The sequence below is a fragment of the Dendrobates tinctorius genome, unplaced genomic scaffold (genome assembly GCF_039654945.1).
Source record: "Dendrobates tinctorius isolate UK_male_01 unplaced genomic scaffold, ASM3965494v1 ptg000133l, whole genome shotgun sequence".
Classification (NCBI taxonomy): domain Eukaryota; kingdom Metazoa; phylum Chordata; class Amphibia; order Anura; family Dendrobatidae; genus Dendrobates; species Dendrobates tinctorius.
This window is the reverse complement of record NW_027361801.1, coordinates 13,653,860-13,667,214: the sequence shown is the minus strand read 5'-3', so window position 1 is coordinate 13,667,214 and position 13,355 is coordinate 13,653,860. Positions and strand designations below refer to the sequence as shown.

The 13,355-nt window shown below is 45.2% G+C and overlaps 1 protein-coding gene across 2 annotated transcripts in view; it reads left to right on the top strand.

The window, feature by feature from the left end:
* Positions 1 to 12,124, top strand: part of LOC141048096 (interleukin-13 receptor subunit alpha-1-like) — a 212,487-nt gene extending 200,363 nt beyond the window's left edge. For both annotated transcript variants that reach the window (XM_073543490.1, XM_073543489.1), the window contains exons 8-11: positions 8,209 to 8,347; positions 8,926 to 9,010; positions 9,752 to 9,815; positions 11,122 to 12,124. In XM_073543490.1, coding sequence (XP_073399591.1) covers positions 8,209 to 8,347; positions 8,926 to 9,010; positions 9,752 to 9,815; positions 11,122 to 11,208 — 375 coding nt within the window. In that variant the 3' untranslated portion in view covers positions 11,209 to 12,124. The remainder of the gene's footprint in view (positions 1 to 8,208; positions 8,348 to 8,925; positions 9,011 to 9,751; positions 9,816 to 11,121) is intronic.
* The last annotated feature ends 1,231 nt before the right edge of the window (positions 12,125 to 13,355 follow it).

Sequence of the window (13,355 nt, the reverse complement as noted above, 5' to 3'; positions counted from 1 at the left end):
TCTGAATGCCCCCATTAAATAATTGAAAAAAAAAATATTTAAAAACCTCTTTATATGTAGACACAGGTCAAATACAACATATAGACAGGGCTGCCACCAGGAATTTTAGTGCGCTATACTGGCTAAATTTTTGGGCCCCCTTGAGACTCTGCCCAGGCTGCACCCCAGCTCCTCCTCTACCCCTCGAACCTTATACAGTCCTACAGCCCACTCATGAAAAACAACTCCACTTCTGCACCACGTCCTCACCAATCACACATTAAGGGCTCGCTCCCACTTGCGATTAAATCAGATAAATGCAATCCAATTAAAACTCGGATTGCATTTGTACCAATTTAATCCTATTTTTCTGTTCTCAATTGCGTTGTTTTTCCCCTGCTCTGATTGGGTCACGATTGGACAGGAAAAAAACGCTGCATGCTGCGATTGCATGCTGAATTCAGATCGTTCGCACCCAGTCTATGGCTGCGTGTGAAACATTGCAATGCACTAGGGTGATATTCCCCGGTGCGATTCCTGCCAACGCCAGCAGCAGAGGAGAAGAAGAAATTAATTTTTCCATCTCCTCCGCAGCTGTCCTGCTATTCTCTCATGCGAGAGGATCGGAGCACAGAACACTGATGGGAGCTGAGTTTCATTAGCATATTGCTTCCGATGCTCTCGCATCGGATGCTATACGCTAGTGTGACTCCAGCCTTACCGTTCCCATCAAACACCATGTCACATACATAGTCATCAGAATTTGTTTTGGACAAAAGATTTTTTTTAAGCCACCACCACAACAAGGTACACTCTTTTGGCCGGGCCCTACTCTAACATATTAAACTTTTGTTAAAATACCCAATACTTTTTTAGTTCTATTTTTATCTATGTTTCTTTAAGGGAATATGCCACATACATTTTTTCTAAATGACCAATAATACAGCATGCAAGAACAAATATAGTCACACCATGACCAGACCACATAATACTACCACTTAGTGACCGAATAATACCACATACAAGGAACAAATACCGCCACACTATGACCTGACCACATATTACCTTAATTCCTTAATTAGCCCCTACAGTGATAATGTCCCCCAACTTGGCCCTCTTAATATATACTTACCTTGTAATGTCTTCACATCCTGTTCCGCCCGGATCCCAGAATGTCAAGCGGCGAAAGTTCACCGACCACCATATTGGGACACCTATGTGATCGGTGTCTCAATATGGAAACTGCTGGTGGTACAAGCCTCTTGCACAGTACCACCAGCGGAACACCACACACACACACACACACACACACACACACTGTATACGCCATATGCAGTCTCTTGCACAGTACCACCAGCAGAACACAGTCGCGAACACGCCGCAGGCGGGATCAGCCAAATGATTCACTGACCGCTGCCATCTTTGTGCAGGAGGAGCGCATGCACAGTTTTAATGTGCCCGCCGCTATCTGTCTGCACAAAGGTGGCGGCGGTCTGATTTGCTGCGCCAATTCCGTGCAGGCGCAGTGAGTCATTCAGCTGATTCTGATTCATTTTGTGAGGTAAAATATTTCACTGACTGTTTTTAAACAATATTTTACCTCACAAAATGTATCCTCTGCGATCTCCTGCTGTAATGTCAGGAACACCGCACTGCACTTGCTCACTGAGCCAAGTGCGTGTGTCCTGAGTACAAAAACAGTGCTCAAAGATACCTGTGGAGCGGGGCAGCAGCCGTGACGATGCGTGCTTCAGACTATCAGGACCTGAAGCACGTGACTGCTGGGGGCGTGACCTAAGCTCCACAGAGCTAGCAGCTGCATGGAAACTCCTAGAAAAGTAACTACGGGACAAGATACCAAGGGGCATAGACAGAGAAGTAAAACAGATCAAGCCGGGTCAAAGCACGAGATAGCAGGACAGTACCAAAGGGTTAGACAGAGTGAATAGTCAGGACGTAGCAATAGATAAGAAAACCAGAACGGGCAATGGACGGTACAATAGGGACAAACTGTAACGGAGTAACAATAGCCAAGCCAGGAGGTCAGAACCCGGAGAAGACAATAGTACCAAAACATGAGACAGAGAACAGCGTGAGGGGACAGACCGGGTCATACAAGCAATGCAAATTACAAGCAATGCAGATTACACGCACACCAGGGGGGGTCAGACACACAGCCAGAATAACAGTATAGCTGACAGGGAATCCTAGTCTGTAGTGAGTATAAATACCCCTCCCAGATCCAAAGAGAGGCCAGCAAAAGTTAACCCTGTGAGAACAGGAAATTAACCATGTCCTAACCATGACAGTACCCCCCTCTTAATGGGGGGCCACTGGACCCCCAGGTTTCTCAGGGTATCTTGCATGAAAAGCTCGCACCAGTCGATCAGCGTGCACCGAAATGGCCGGAACCCATGACCGATCCTCAACGGAATATCCCTTCCAATGAATAAGGTACTGAAGTCTCCGGCGCACCCACCGTGAATCAATGATGCGCCCTACCTCGTACTCCAGTTGACCCTCTACCAACACTGGTGGAGCCACAGATGAGGGATCTTCTCTAACTGTCCCCACAGGTTTTAATAGGGACCTGTGGAAGATGTTAGAGATTTTGAAGGAGGTGGGCAACTGTAATCTGTATGCCACCGGGTTGATCACCTCTACAATCTTGTATGGGCCAATAAATTTTGGGCCCAACTTCATAGAGGATATTTTAAGTTTGATGTTACGGGTGGACAACCAGACTTTTTCCCCCACTGTCAACGTAGGAACCACCCCCCCTCCTCCTGTCCGCAAAACGTTTGTACTTCTTCTGGGCTTTGGAGATGTTCCCCTGCACCTCCCTCCAGAGGGTTTTTAAATGTTGTACCATCCCCTCGGCACCAGGGCAATCCGAATCCATACGGGAAAATTCCCCAAACTGCGGAACAAACCCATAATTGACCTGAAAGGGAGACTTTCCGGTAGACTGATTAATACGACAGTTGAAAGCAAATTCTGCCATGGGCAATACCTCACACCAGTCTTCCTGTCTGGAGGAGGCCAGGCATCTCAGAATCTACTCCAACGACTGGTTGGTGCGTTCAGTCTGTCCATTGGATTCCGGGTGATAGGCAGAGAAGAATGACAACGTAACCACCAACTTCATACAAAACGCTCTCCAAAACCTGGCCACAAATTGCACACCCCTGTCCGACACCACGTTCACGGGCACTCCATGCAATCGAACAATGTGCTGTATAAACAAGCGGGCCAAGGTTTCAGCAGATGGTAACACAGGTAATGGCACAAAGTGGGCTTGCTTAGAAAATCTATCAACCACTACCCATACCACTGAGTTGCCCTTGGAAGATGGAAGATTAGTGATAAAGTCCATGGACAGGTGTGTTCGTGTTTTATCCGGAATTGGCAAAGGCACCAATTCCCCGGCCGGACCTGAGAGCTTTAAGAGCGCGGGCACACCCCACAAGTATTTAGAAACCTTTTTATATCAGTACCCATAGAGGGCCACCAAAAACCCCTGGCTAGTGCCCCCCGGGTAGCTGCAATACCAGGGTGTGCACTTAACACAGAATCATGAAATTCTTGAAGCAGTGTGAGATGGAATTGTTCGGGTACAAACAATTTACCTGGGGGTTTATTCCTGGGAGCTTGTGCTTCCAGAATCTCTCTGTAACTCTGAGGAGATTTCGGCTACAACCACTCCCGGTTGAAGAATGAAGGAAGGAGGTTCTGGAGGGGACACAGAATCAAAACTTCGGGATAAGGCATCCGCCTTTACATTTTTTAGACCCTGGTCGGAACGTGATGGTAAAATGAAATCGAGAAAAAACGTGCCCACCGAGCCTGTCTGGGGGTCAATCTCTTAGCAGACTCGATATAGGCCAGGTTTTTATGATCAGTGATGACCGTAATGGGATGAGGGGCCCCCTCCAAAAAATGCCTCCATTTTTCGAAAGCCAATTTAACCGCTAACAATTCCCTGTTACCGACATCATAGTTTCTCTCGGCCGAAGAGAACTTCTTTGAGAAAAAAAGAATAGGGTTTGAGGTTAGTCAGGGTAGAGCGGCCCTGTGACAATACTGCCCCCACCTCCGAAGCGTCGACCTCGACGATAAAAGGTCTTGACGAGTCAGGTTGTACCAATACAGGGGCTGTGGTAAAACACTTCTTTAATGCCAGGAAGGAATTTTTTGCGGCCATGGACCAATTTTTTACATCTGCCCCTTTAAGAGTGAGGTCCGTCAAGGGTTTCACCACCTACGAGAACCCTTTAATGAACTTCCTATAATAATTAGCGAAGCTCAGAAATCGCTGCAACCCCTTCAGGTCATGAGGCTGCACCCAATCGGTAATGGCCTGAACCTTCCCTGGATCCATGTGGAATCTGTCCCCGGATACAATTACACCCAAAAAAGACAGGTGTTGCATAAAAAAAATGAGCACTTCTCCAGCTTAGCATACAAATGGTTCTCCCGGAGTCTCATAAGAGCCGTACGTAAATGGTGTAAGTGTGACTGACTGTCCTCAGAGTATATCAAGATGTCATCCAAGTAGATGACTACATAACACCCAATCAAGTCAGAAAAAACAACATTAATGAAGTTCCGAAAATCAGCCGGAGCGTTAGTGAGGCCGAAGGGCATAACCAGGTTTTCAAACAGCCCCTCAGTTGTCAGGAACGCTGTTTTCCATTCGTCTCCCTCCCGGATCCTTATAAGGTTATAAGCCCCTCATAGATCGAGCTTAGAAAACCATTTGGCCCCCGTGAGTTGGTTGCATAGATCAGGAATCAACGGGAGAGGGTACGTGTTCTTAACAGTAATTTTGTTCAGTTCCCGAAAGTCGAGGCACAGTCGCAACCCACCATCTTTTTTCTTTACAAAGAAAAACCCCGCTGCCATGGGTGAGACCGAGGGCCAAATATGCCCCTTGCGAAGGCTCTCTTTGATGTACTCTTTCATAGCTTGGCGCTCAGGCCCGGACAAATTAAACAAACAAGCCTTGGGTAATTTGGCTCCAGGTACTAAATCGATAGCACAATCAAATGATCTATGTGGTGTTAGCGCCTCAGCCTTGCTTTCGGAAAACACATCTTTAAAGTCTCTCAGGTACTCCGGAATACCCTCCAGACCGACAGACGACACAGATACAGATCTTATCGGATTGACAAGAGGAATCGGGTTACAACACAGACCATTATCATTACATCCCCATCGGGTGATCTTCCCCTTCACCCAATCAATGAGAGGATTGTGGCGTTGCAACCAGGGCATCCCCAATACCAGTCCTGCAGGCAGATTATTCAGAATGAAACAACTTAACTTTTCCACATGAGTGGAACCCATTTTCATAGAAAAAACTTCAGACATAAAACAAATTCCAACCCGGGTAAGAGGGGATGAATCCACAGCCACAATTTTAACAGGGTCTTTTAACCTGACTGTCCCTATGTTATTAAGAGTCACAACTTGGGCATCAATCAGATTAATGGAGGAACCACAGTCAAAGGCGGTGGTCATAACAGGACCGCCAGCAAGTTCCAATTCAACCTTTAGCACCATCTTTGTACATGAGAAAAAATGTACCTGGGAGTCTGGACAACCTCCTCGATTGTTGCCCAGACACAGTCGTTTCTCTGATGGTTTCTTTGAAGAAGGGCACGAGGGGCAATACCTTTTCCAATGTCCAGAGGCTCAACAGTAAAAGCATAGTAGGTTGTCTCCATGGTGCCTTCTCTCTTTCTCCTTAACAGAGACTGACCCAACCTCCATGGGCTCAGACACAGGTGCAGTGTCACACAATTTGGGGTACAAGGGAGACTCTTGTTGCATCATTCCTCTAGCATGGAGTCTCCGGTCCATACGGGCCGCCTGCATCATGGCGTCCTCCAGGGTATCAGGAGGAGGATGTAATGCCAGAGCGTCCTGCAGACGGTCAGACAGGCCCCTGCGGAACAACCCCCTCAGGGCGGCGTCATTCCAGGATACTTCGGCGGTCCAACGTCTAAACTCTGAGCAGAACCATTCAGCAGAGTGCCTCACCTGTGTCACACCCATCACCATATCCTCTGCCAGACGCACTCTATCAGGCTCATCATAAATGTGCCCCAGAGCCTCAAAGAACAAATTCACAGACATACATTCAGGAGCAGAGGAACAGAGAGAAAACGCCCATGCCTGTGGAGCCCCCAGAAGTAGAGAAATGACGACCCCCACCCTCTGGAACCCATCCCCGGAGGAGCGGGGCCTCAGAGAAAAAAAAAGCTTGCATCCTTCTCTGAACGACCTGAACTCCCTTTTATCTCCTGAGAAAGGGTCTGGCAATTTGATCAGAGATTAGGGGGATGCCAATGACACATCTCTATCCCCAGCACTGGGAGCCCCTGCAGCGACAGCCCCCTGCACAGTATCCACCAACTGTTGCTGGATATGGGCCATCGTGCGCTGTTCCACATTAAGTTTGTGGAACATTTGGGTCAGGTGCTTGACCTGATCAGTCAAAGCTTGTATGGGATCCATGAGGATAACACACTTTTTTTTTTTTTCCTTCAGAGGAAAAAAAAACAAACTGAAATGGTCAGCTATAATGTCAGGAACACCGCACTGCACTGGCTCACTGAGCCAGTGCGCGTGTCCTGAGTGCAAAAACAGTGCTCAAAGATACCTGTGGAGCGTGGCAGCAGCGGTTTACGATGCGTGCTTCAGACTATCAGGACCTGAAGCATGTGACTGCTGGAGGTGTGGCCTAAGCTCCACAGAGCTAGGAGCTGCAGGAAAACTCCTAGAAAAGTAACTACAGGACAAGATACCAAGGGGCATAGACAGGGGCGGAAACCAGATCAAGCCGGGGTCAATGCACGAGATAGCAGGACAGTACCAAAGGGTTAGACAGAGTGAATAGTCAGGACGTAGCAATAGATCAGAAAACCAGAACGGGCAATGGACGGTACAATAGGGACAAACTGTAACGGAGTAACAATAGCCAAGCCAGGAGGTCAGAACCGGAGAAGACAATAGTACCAAAACGTGTGACAGAACAGCGTGAGGGGACAGACCGGGTCATACACGGGAATCAAACAAGCAATGCAGAATACACGCACACCAGGGGGGGTCAGACAGACAGCCAGAATAACAGTATAGCTGACAGGGAATCCTAGTCTGGAGTGAGTATAAATACCCCTCCCAGATCCAAAGAGAGGCCGGCAAAAGTTAACCCTGTGAGAACAGGACATTAACCATGTCCTAACCATGACACAGGCAAATGAGACTCTTGAAGAGCAACAGCATCGCTAGGACAAAAACATCAGTGCAGTGGTGGAGAGCGAGATAGAGCAGACAAAGGGAAGAGCACATAGGGTACACGGGTCAAAGAAGAGATGACAGCAGATGGGGAAGAGAGAGAAAGCACAGGGGGGAGACAGCTCAACCGGGAAAGCACATGAGGGGAGAATACAGCATAGAAAGGAGAGAGACAGCAGACGAGGGATAGTACATGGGGTAGACAGGTCAAAGAACAGAGCACAGATGGTAGAAGTCAGCACATGGGGAAAGAGAGAGTGGATAAGTGGGTGAGCACATGGGGGGGGGTATTCTCAATGCTGCAAAACCTGCCCCATCATGACATTACCGCCCTCCTGATGCAATAGCATCAGGCATCCATATTCTATTAATAATAATAATTTATTATCTTGTCTTATTCCAGGCCCCATATGTTCTCCCATCCCGCCCCCATTTGTTTCCATCCTGAAACATATGTCTCCAACCTGCCCCATGTGTTCTCCTATCCTGCCCCCATAATGCAGCTTTCAATAAACAAAAAAAACACACACATTTCTCCTTAACTGGCAGCCGTCAAGCAGCGTTCTTTCCCTCAGCTATTTTGAGGCGTGGACACGACATCATATGCCGGTGACATGCATGTGAACATGAGCTGTTTACTATTGCCATGTGGAAAGCCTTCCCATACACCAATAGATTTAACTGAACATGCGTCAGAGGACACACGTTCAGTTACTGAACTGGCAGGATGCTGGCCCTGGTGCCCAGTGAGCTAAAGCAAAGCAAAAAGAGGCACCTTTCAGCTCACCAAGCCCCATATGCCAGTAATGCCTTGATAGTGGCCCTGCATATAGATATAAATTTGTTGTCCCTGCAATTATTTTTGTGTTTTTGTTTTTTAGAAATTCCAAATAATTTCTATTATGTTTATCAAATGTGTGTTTTCAGGTAACAGAAGACATCAGTAAGTGTGTGAATCTCCATAATAGTGAAGACACATGGTCAGTCAAAGTACGGGTTAGGTTATCAGAGACTAAAGCTGAAAGATCAATGTGGAGCGACTGGAGTTCAGAATGGAAAGTTCAAAGTAAGTTATATATACACACACACACACACACACACACACACACACACACACACACACTTAAATTCACATTCTACACACACACATATCAGTGTGTCAAGAGTGAGGGAAGAGGGTTACATTGACAATCCAACACAATGGGCAGCACTTTGAACACATTTTATAAGTGGTCATAAACTTGTAAATAACTCATGAAAGAATAAAGTTACGTTAAAACCAAGCACAACATTGTTTTTCTTGTGAAATTCTCAATAAGTCTCAATAAGATTGTGTCACATGACCCTCTTCCCATTGAAAAAAATAAAGTTGGATCCAAATTGTCGGACTTCAAAATGGCCGCCATGGTCACCACCCATCTTGAAAAGTTTTTTCCCTCCCATATACTAATGTGCCACAAACAGGAAGTTGATATCGCCAACCATTCCCATTTTATTTAGGTGTATCCATACAAATGGCCCACCCTGTATATATGTAGATAAGAAGGAAGGCCTGGTGGAAGGTTTTCTCCAAAATTAACTCAAAGACCATTTTTAGTTAATAAATTGAAACTGCTGACCTGGCTACTTTTTACTATTTTGCAGAACCAAACACCTCTTTATTGCTACTCATCCTAATTCCAGCTGCTGTTGTCATCATGGCAGTCATTCTGCTTGCCTACCTAAAAAGGTAAAAAAATTCATTTTTATTTTTGACTGTTGTATCCAGTCTTAGGGTATGTGCACACGCTGCGGATTCCGCTGCGTTTCCGCAGCGGTTTTGGCCGCTGCGGACCTGCAGCAGTTTTAGCTGCGGTGTACAGTACCATTCAAATGAATGGTACAAAAAAAACGCTGTGCTGACGTTGCGGAAAAATCTGCGCGGATTTGCTGCGGTTTTGAAACCGCAGAAAGAATTGACATGTCAATTCTTTCTGCGGAATCCGCAGCGGGTTCCTATCTCCACCATTGTGGAGATGGTGAATCCGCAGGCCCAAACCGCAGGCAAAACCGCAGGTCTTTTGACCTGCGGATTATCTGCGGTTTTTGCAAAATCCATGCGGATTAATCCGCAGCGGATTCCGCAGCGTCTGCACACACCCTTAGAATGTTTTGCTCCAGGTGCACCACAATATACTACTATATGGATAATGTATAGCACTGTGCAGATAAAGAACATTTCTTGGGAGCTTTGTGTAAGGAATGTAGCACTAGATACTGCTTAGCATCCCGCCGCACACTGCAGGCATTGTCACCACTCACAGCCATTGGAAACCTGGTGCAAACACAGGAAAAAACTACAAATTCTTTGCAAATGTTGTCCTATTGTCCCCGACTTTGTGGTTTGATATTTTTTTATTTGAAAATTTGTTTGCAGAATTTTATGTTGACTTTTTTCTGTGTGTGTATTTATTATCCGCAATTTCTCTAGATTGAAGGTTATGATTTTTCCTCCAATTCCTCACCCTGGAAAGATGTTTCAAAATGATCTACAGGTAAGAGTTGATTGTAGTAATCCGTTTTCATAAGTAGTTTTCCATGTAATATTAGACTGTTAGATTATTATCTACTAGAGGTGAACCCGATGCTATCGCATCGGGAGGGCAATGTGTGTGTGTGGGGTGTGTGTCCCGCCGCTGCCTGCCCACCCACCTCCGTGCAGTCACAGCCGGCAGGAAAGATGGTGGTTTGCGGCATGTGCTGGAAATGCGCTCCTGCACCCCATCTCCAGCACAGGCCGCAAGCTGCGGTCTTTCCTGATGGCTGTGACTGCATGGAGGTGGGTGGGCAGGCAGCGGCGGGTCCTGGCGGCGGGGGGGGGCTGGCGTGGGTGTCCTGGCAGTGTCCCGCTGGTGGTACTGCGGAAGGGCCTGGTACCACCAGCGGGTGCCATATTGGAATACCCATCACTTGGGTATTCCAATATGGCTGTGGGCGTACTTCCAGTGCGGCGCGGTGGATTGTGGGATTCTAAGACGTCCGGACGGAAGTGGATGACGGACCATTTTAGGTAAATATATAATAGTTTAGACAGCTACATTTTTTTTCACAAACTATGACTTTATAAACTGTATATTTCTGCACTTAGCAGCAGGAAAATAGATGTTACAACACTGAATGAAACACTTTATTAAATACTAAGAAAATTTGCATATTTGACACCAGTAATTTCCATCACGGAGTGGACAAAAAAAAAATCTTTTTATATACATTCCTGCTACTATGTGCAGGCATATACCGTTTATAGAGTCACAATTGATTATGGAGAAGATGTGTTGCCCTTTATCAGAAAACCCCAAAGCCTCAATTGCTTCAAAGTTTCATTAACAAATGAATCAGTGCAGAATGTTAGACCTAATATTTTCATGGTTTTAAAATGTGTTCTCACACAGCAGATTTAATTTAGACATTTCTGTGACTATCCTATTTTTCTGAATGAGGCCTGCATTAATCCATGCACACATTACAGAAACAACCACTTTCACATGCATGGAAAAGATTTCTGCAAGATGTGTGAACAGATCCTAGAGGTTGAGGCAGGTAACTTAAAAGTGACATGTGCTACAAAAGTTACCTATGCTAAAAACGATGTAAGGGGGCGTGAATAGTTATGCACTTGAGTCCTTCTTATTTTCACATCCTTATGTTCGGTCAATGTTTCTTCAGTATTTGTAAGTCAAAACCTAAGCATTATTTTTTAATCCTTTATAATAAATATAGTATGTTGAACAATAATGAAACACTACTCCCAAAAAGATGTTGGAAGCCTCTTTTTTTTTTTTTTTTTTTTCTTCTCTTCAGAATTGGATCAAGAGTGAACGACCTGCAAATATCTGTGAGGCACCAGAGAATGAGGATATAAGTCCAGTGTCTTTGCTTGAAGCTTAAAAACCAATTCAATTTTCTATGCGGGTTTATTTTTTAAAAAAAAATTTTTTTGTTTTGTATTTGTTGAAATGGAAAATATGAAAACAAGATACTGACATTTTAGTTTTGCTCAAAGCGGACCCTATTGAGCCTAGTGACACTCGCCATGTTGTATCGCCCAGGAGATTGGAAGCTGCTGGTGAAAAAGACTTGTATTGTAAAGTAGGCTAAGTACGGACGCCCCAACATCTGGTGCGACAAGTCACATACTGGATCCCGGAACCTGGATATTAGAAAGTATGGTAGCTAAGAAGGTACAAAACCCAATGTTAGGGCAGTTTCACACGTCCAGATAATTCCAGTACCGGAAAAACCGGTACCGGAGCTGTCCGTGTATCCGTGTGCATATGGAGGTCATCCGTGTGCTGTCCGTATGCTGTCCGTGTCCGTATTTTTGAAAAGTTATTTTTAATGTTAACCCTTTGACTTTTAAAAACGCACATGGACAGCATCCGTGTGCGGTACGTGTTTACACGGACCCATTGACTTGTATGGGTCCGTGTGATTCGTGCTGTTGCACAAAAACGGACATGTCAGCGTGTTTTGCACATGGACACACGGTCCGTGAAAACATGCTGACGTCTGCATAGACACATTCATGAGAATGTGTCTACGTGTGTCAGTGTCTCCGGTACGTGAGAAAACTGTCACTACACGTACCGGAGCCACTGACGTGTGAAACTGCCCTTAGACCGTATACAATGTGCCATACAAGCACTCCCATGGATATGTTCCTGTGTATAAAAATCTAAGACACGGTCTCTGACATGCTGGCTGGGGCATGTGGCGTATTGATGCAGTATATTGAGATAATAAACATGCTAGAGGGGACCTAATAACATTGCACCTATTAAAGAGGACATGTCATCTGGTCAAACGTGTGCAGTTTAGTTCTTAGAACTCTGTATTATGCTGTTCCTGTTACGTCCCCTGGAAATTTCGAAATAAACAACAAGCGTGTGCTACCAGTTGGGGGAATGCGGTCCCTAAACAGCTCGACACTGGCAGCACTAATGGTGCAATGTCAGGGCTTGTGCAGACGGCTGTGGATCCTCTCATCAGAGAGAATCGGGCCAATTATGCAAATAACATTCTGATCAGAGTCTCAGCATAGTGTGCTCCGATTCTCTCAGATGAGAAGATGGAGAACAAAATTTCTCCATCTCCTCCATTGTGTCGGTCCGCTGTCATCAGAGTGCAGTCCGATTTATATCATGCACTCAGTGACTTGCATGGCTGACTGCAATCCGATTATCAGATGCAAATCGTGAATGCTGAGATTTATTCCCCGGACAGACTCTGTCAGAGGAAAAAATTGGACAGGTTCACGGTCCTATAGACTAACATTGGTCCGAGCGTGAGCCGGTGTTTTGTTGGATTGCACTCGGACTGATAATACGACCCTCTGCACCTGTCCTCAAACCATCTAAGAAATGCACCACTTGACATGGTAACACCAAGATGGTACTTAATTAATAAATATCCATGAGGAATAACAGAGGAACAGCACAAGGTATGGTTATGAGAAATAATGTTCCAGAATTTTTATATTATGGGGAACACTAGTATAACCTACATATGAATACAGAGTATTCATGAAAACCACTCACACAATATACAGTCATATGTAAAAGTTTGGGCACCCCTATTAATGTTAACCTTTTTTCTTTATAACAATTTTGGTTTTTGCAACAGGTATTTCAATTTCATATATCTAATAACTGATGGACTCAGTTATATTTCTGGATTCAAATGAGGTTTATTGTACTAACAGAAAATGTGCAATCTGCATTTAAACAAAATTTCACCGGTGCAAAAGTATGGGCACCCTTATCATTTTCTTGATTTGAACACTCCTAACTACTTTTTACTGACTTCCTGAAGCACTAAATTGGTTTTGTAACCTCATTGAGCTTTGATCTTCATAGCCAGGTGTATCAAATCATGAGAAAAGGTATTTAAGGTGGCCACTTGCAAGTAGTTCTCCTATTTGATTCTCCTTTGAAGAGTGGCATCATGGGCTCCTCAAAACAACTCTCAAATGATCTGAAAACAAGGATTATTCAACATAGCTTTTCAGGGGAAGGATACAAAAAGTTGTCTCAGAG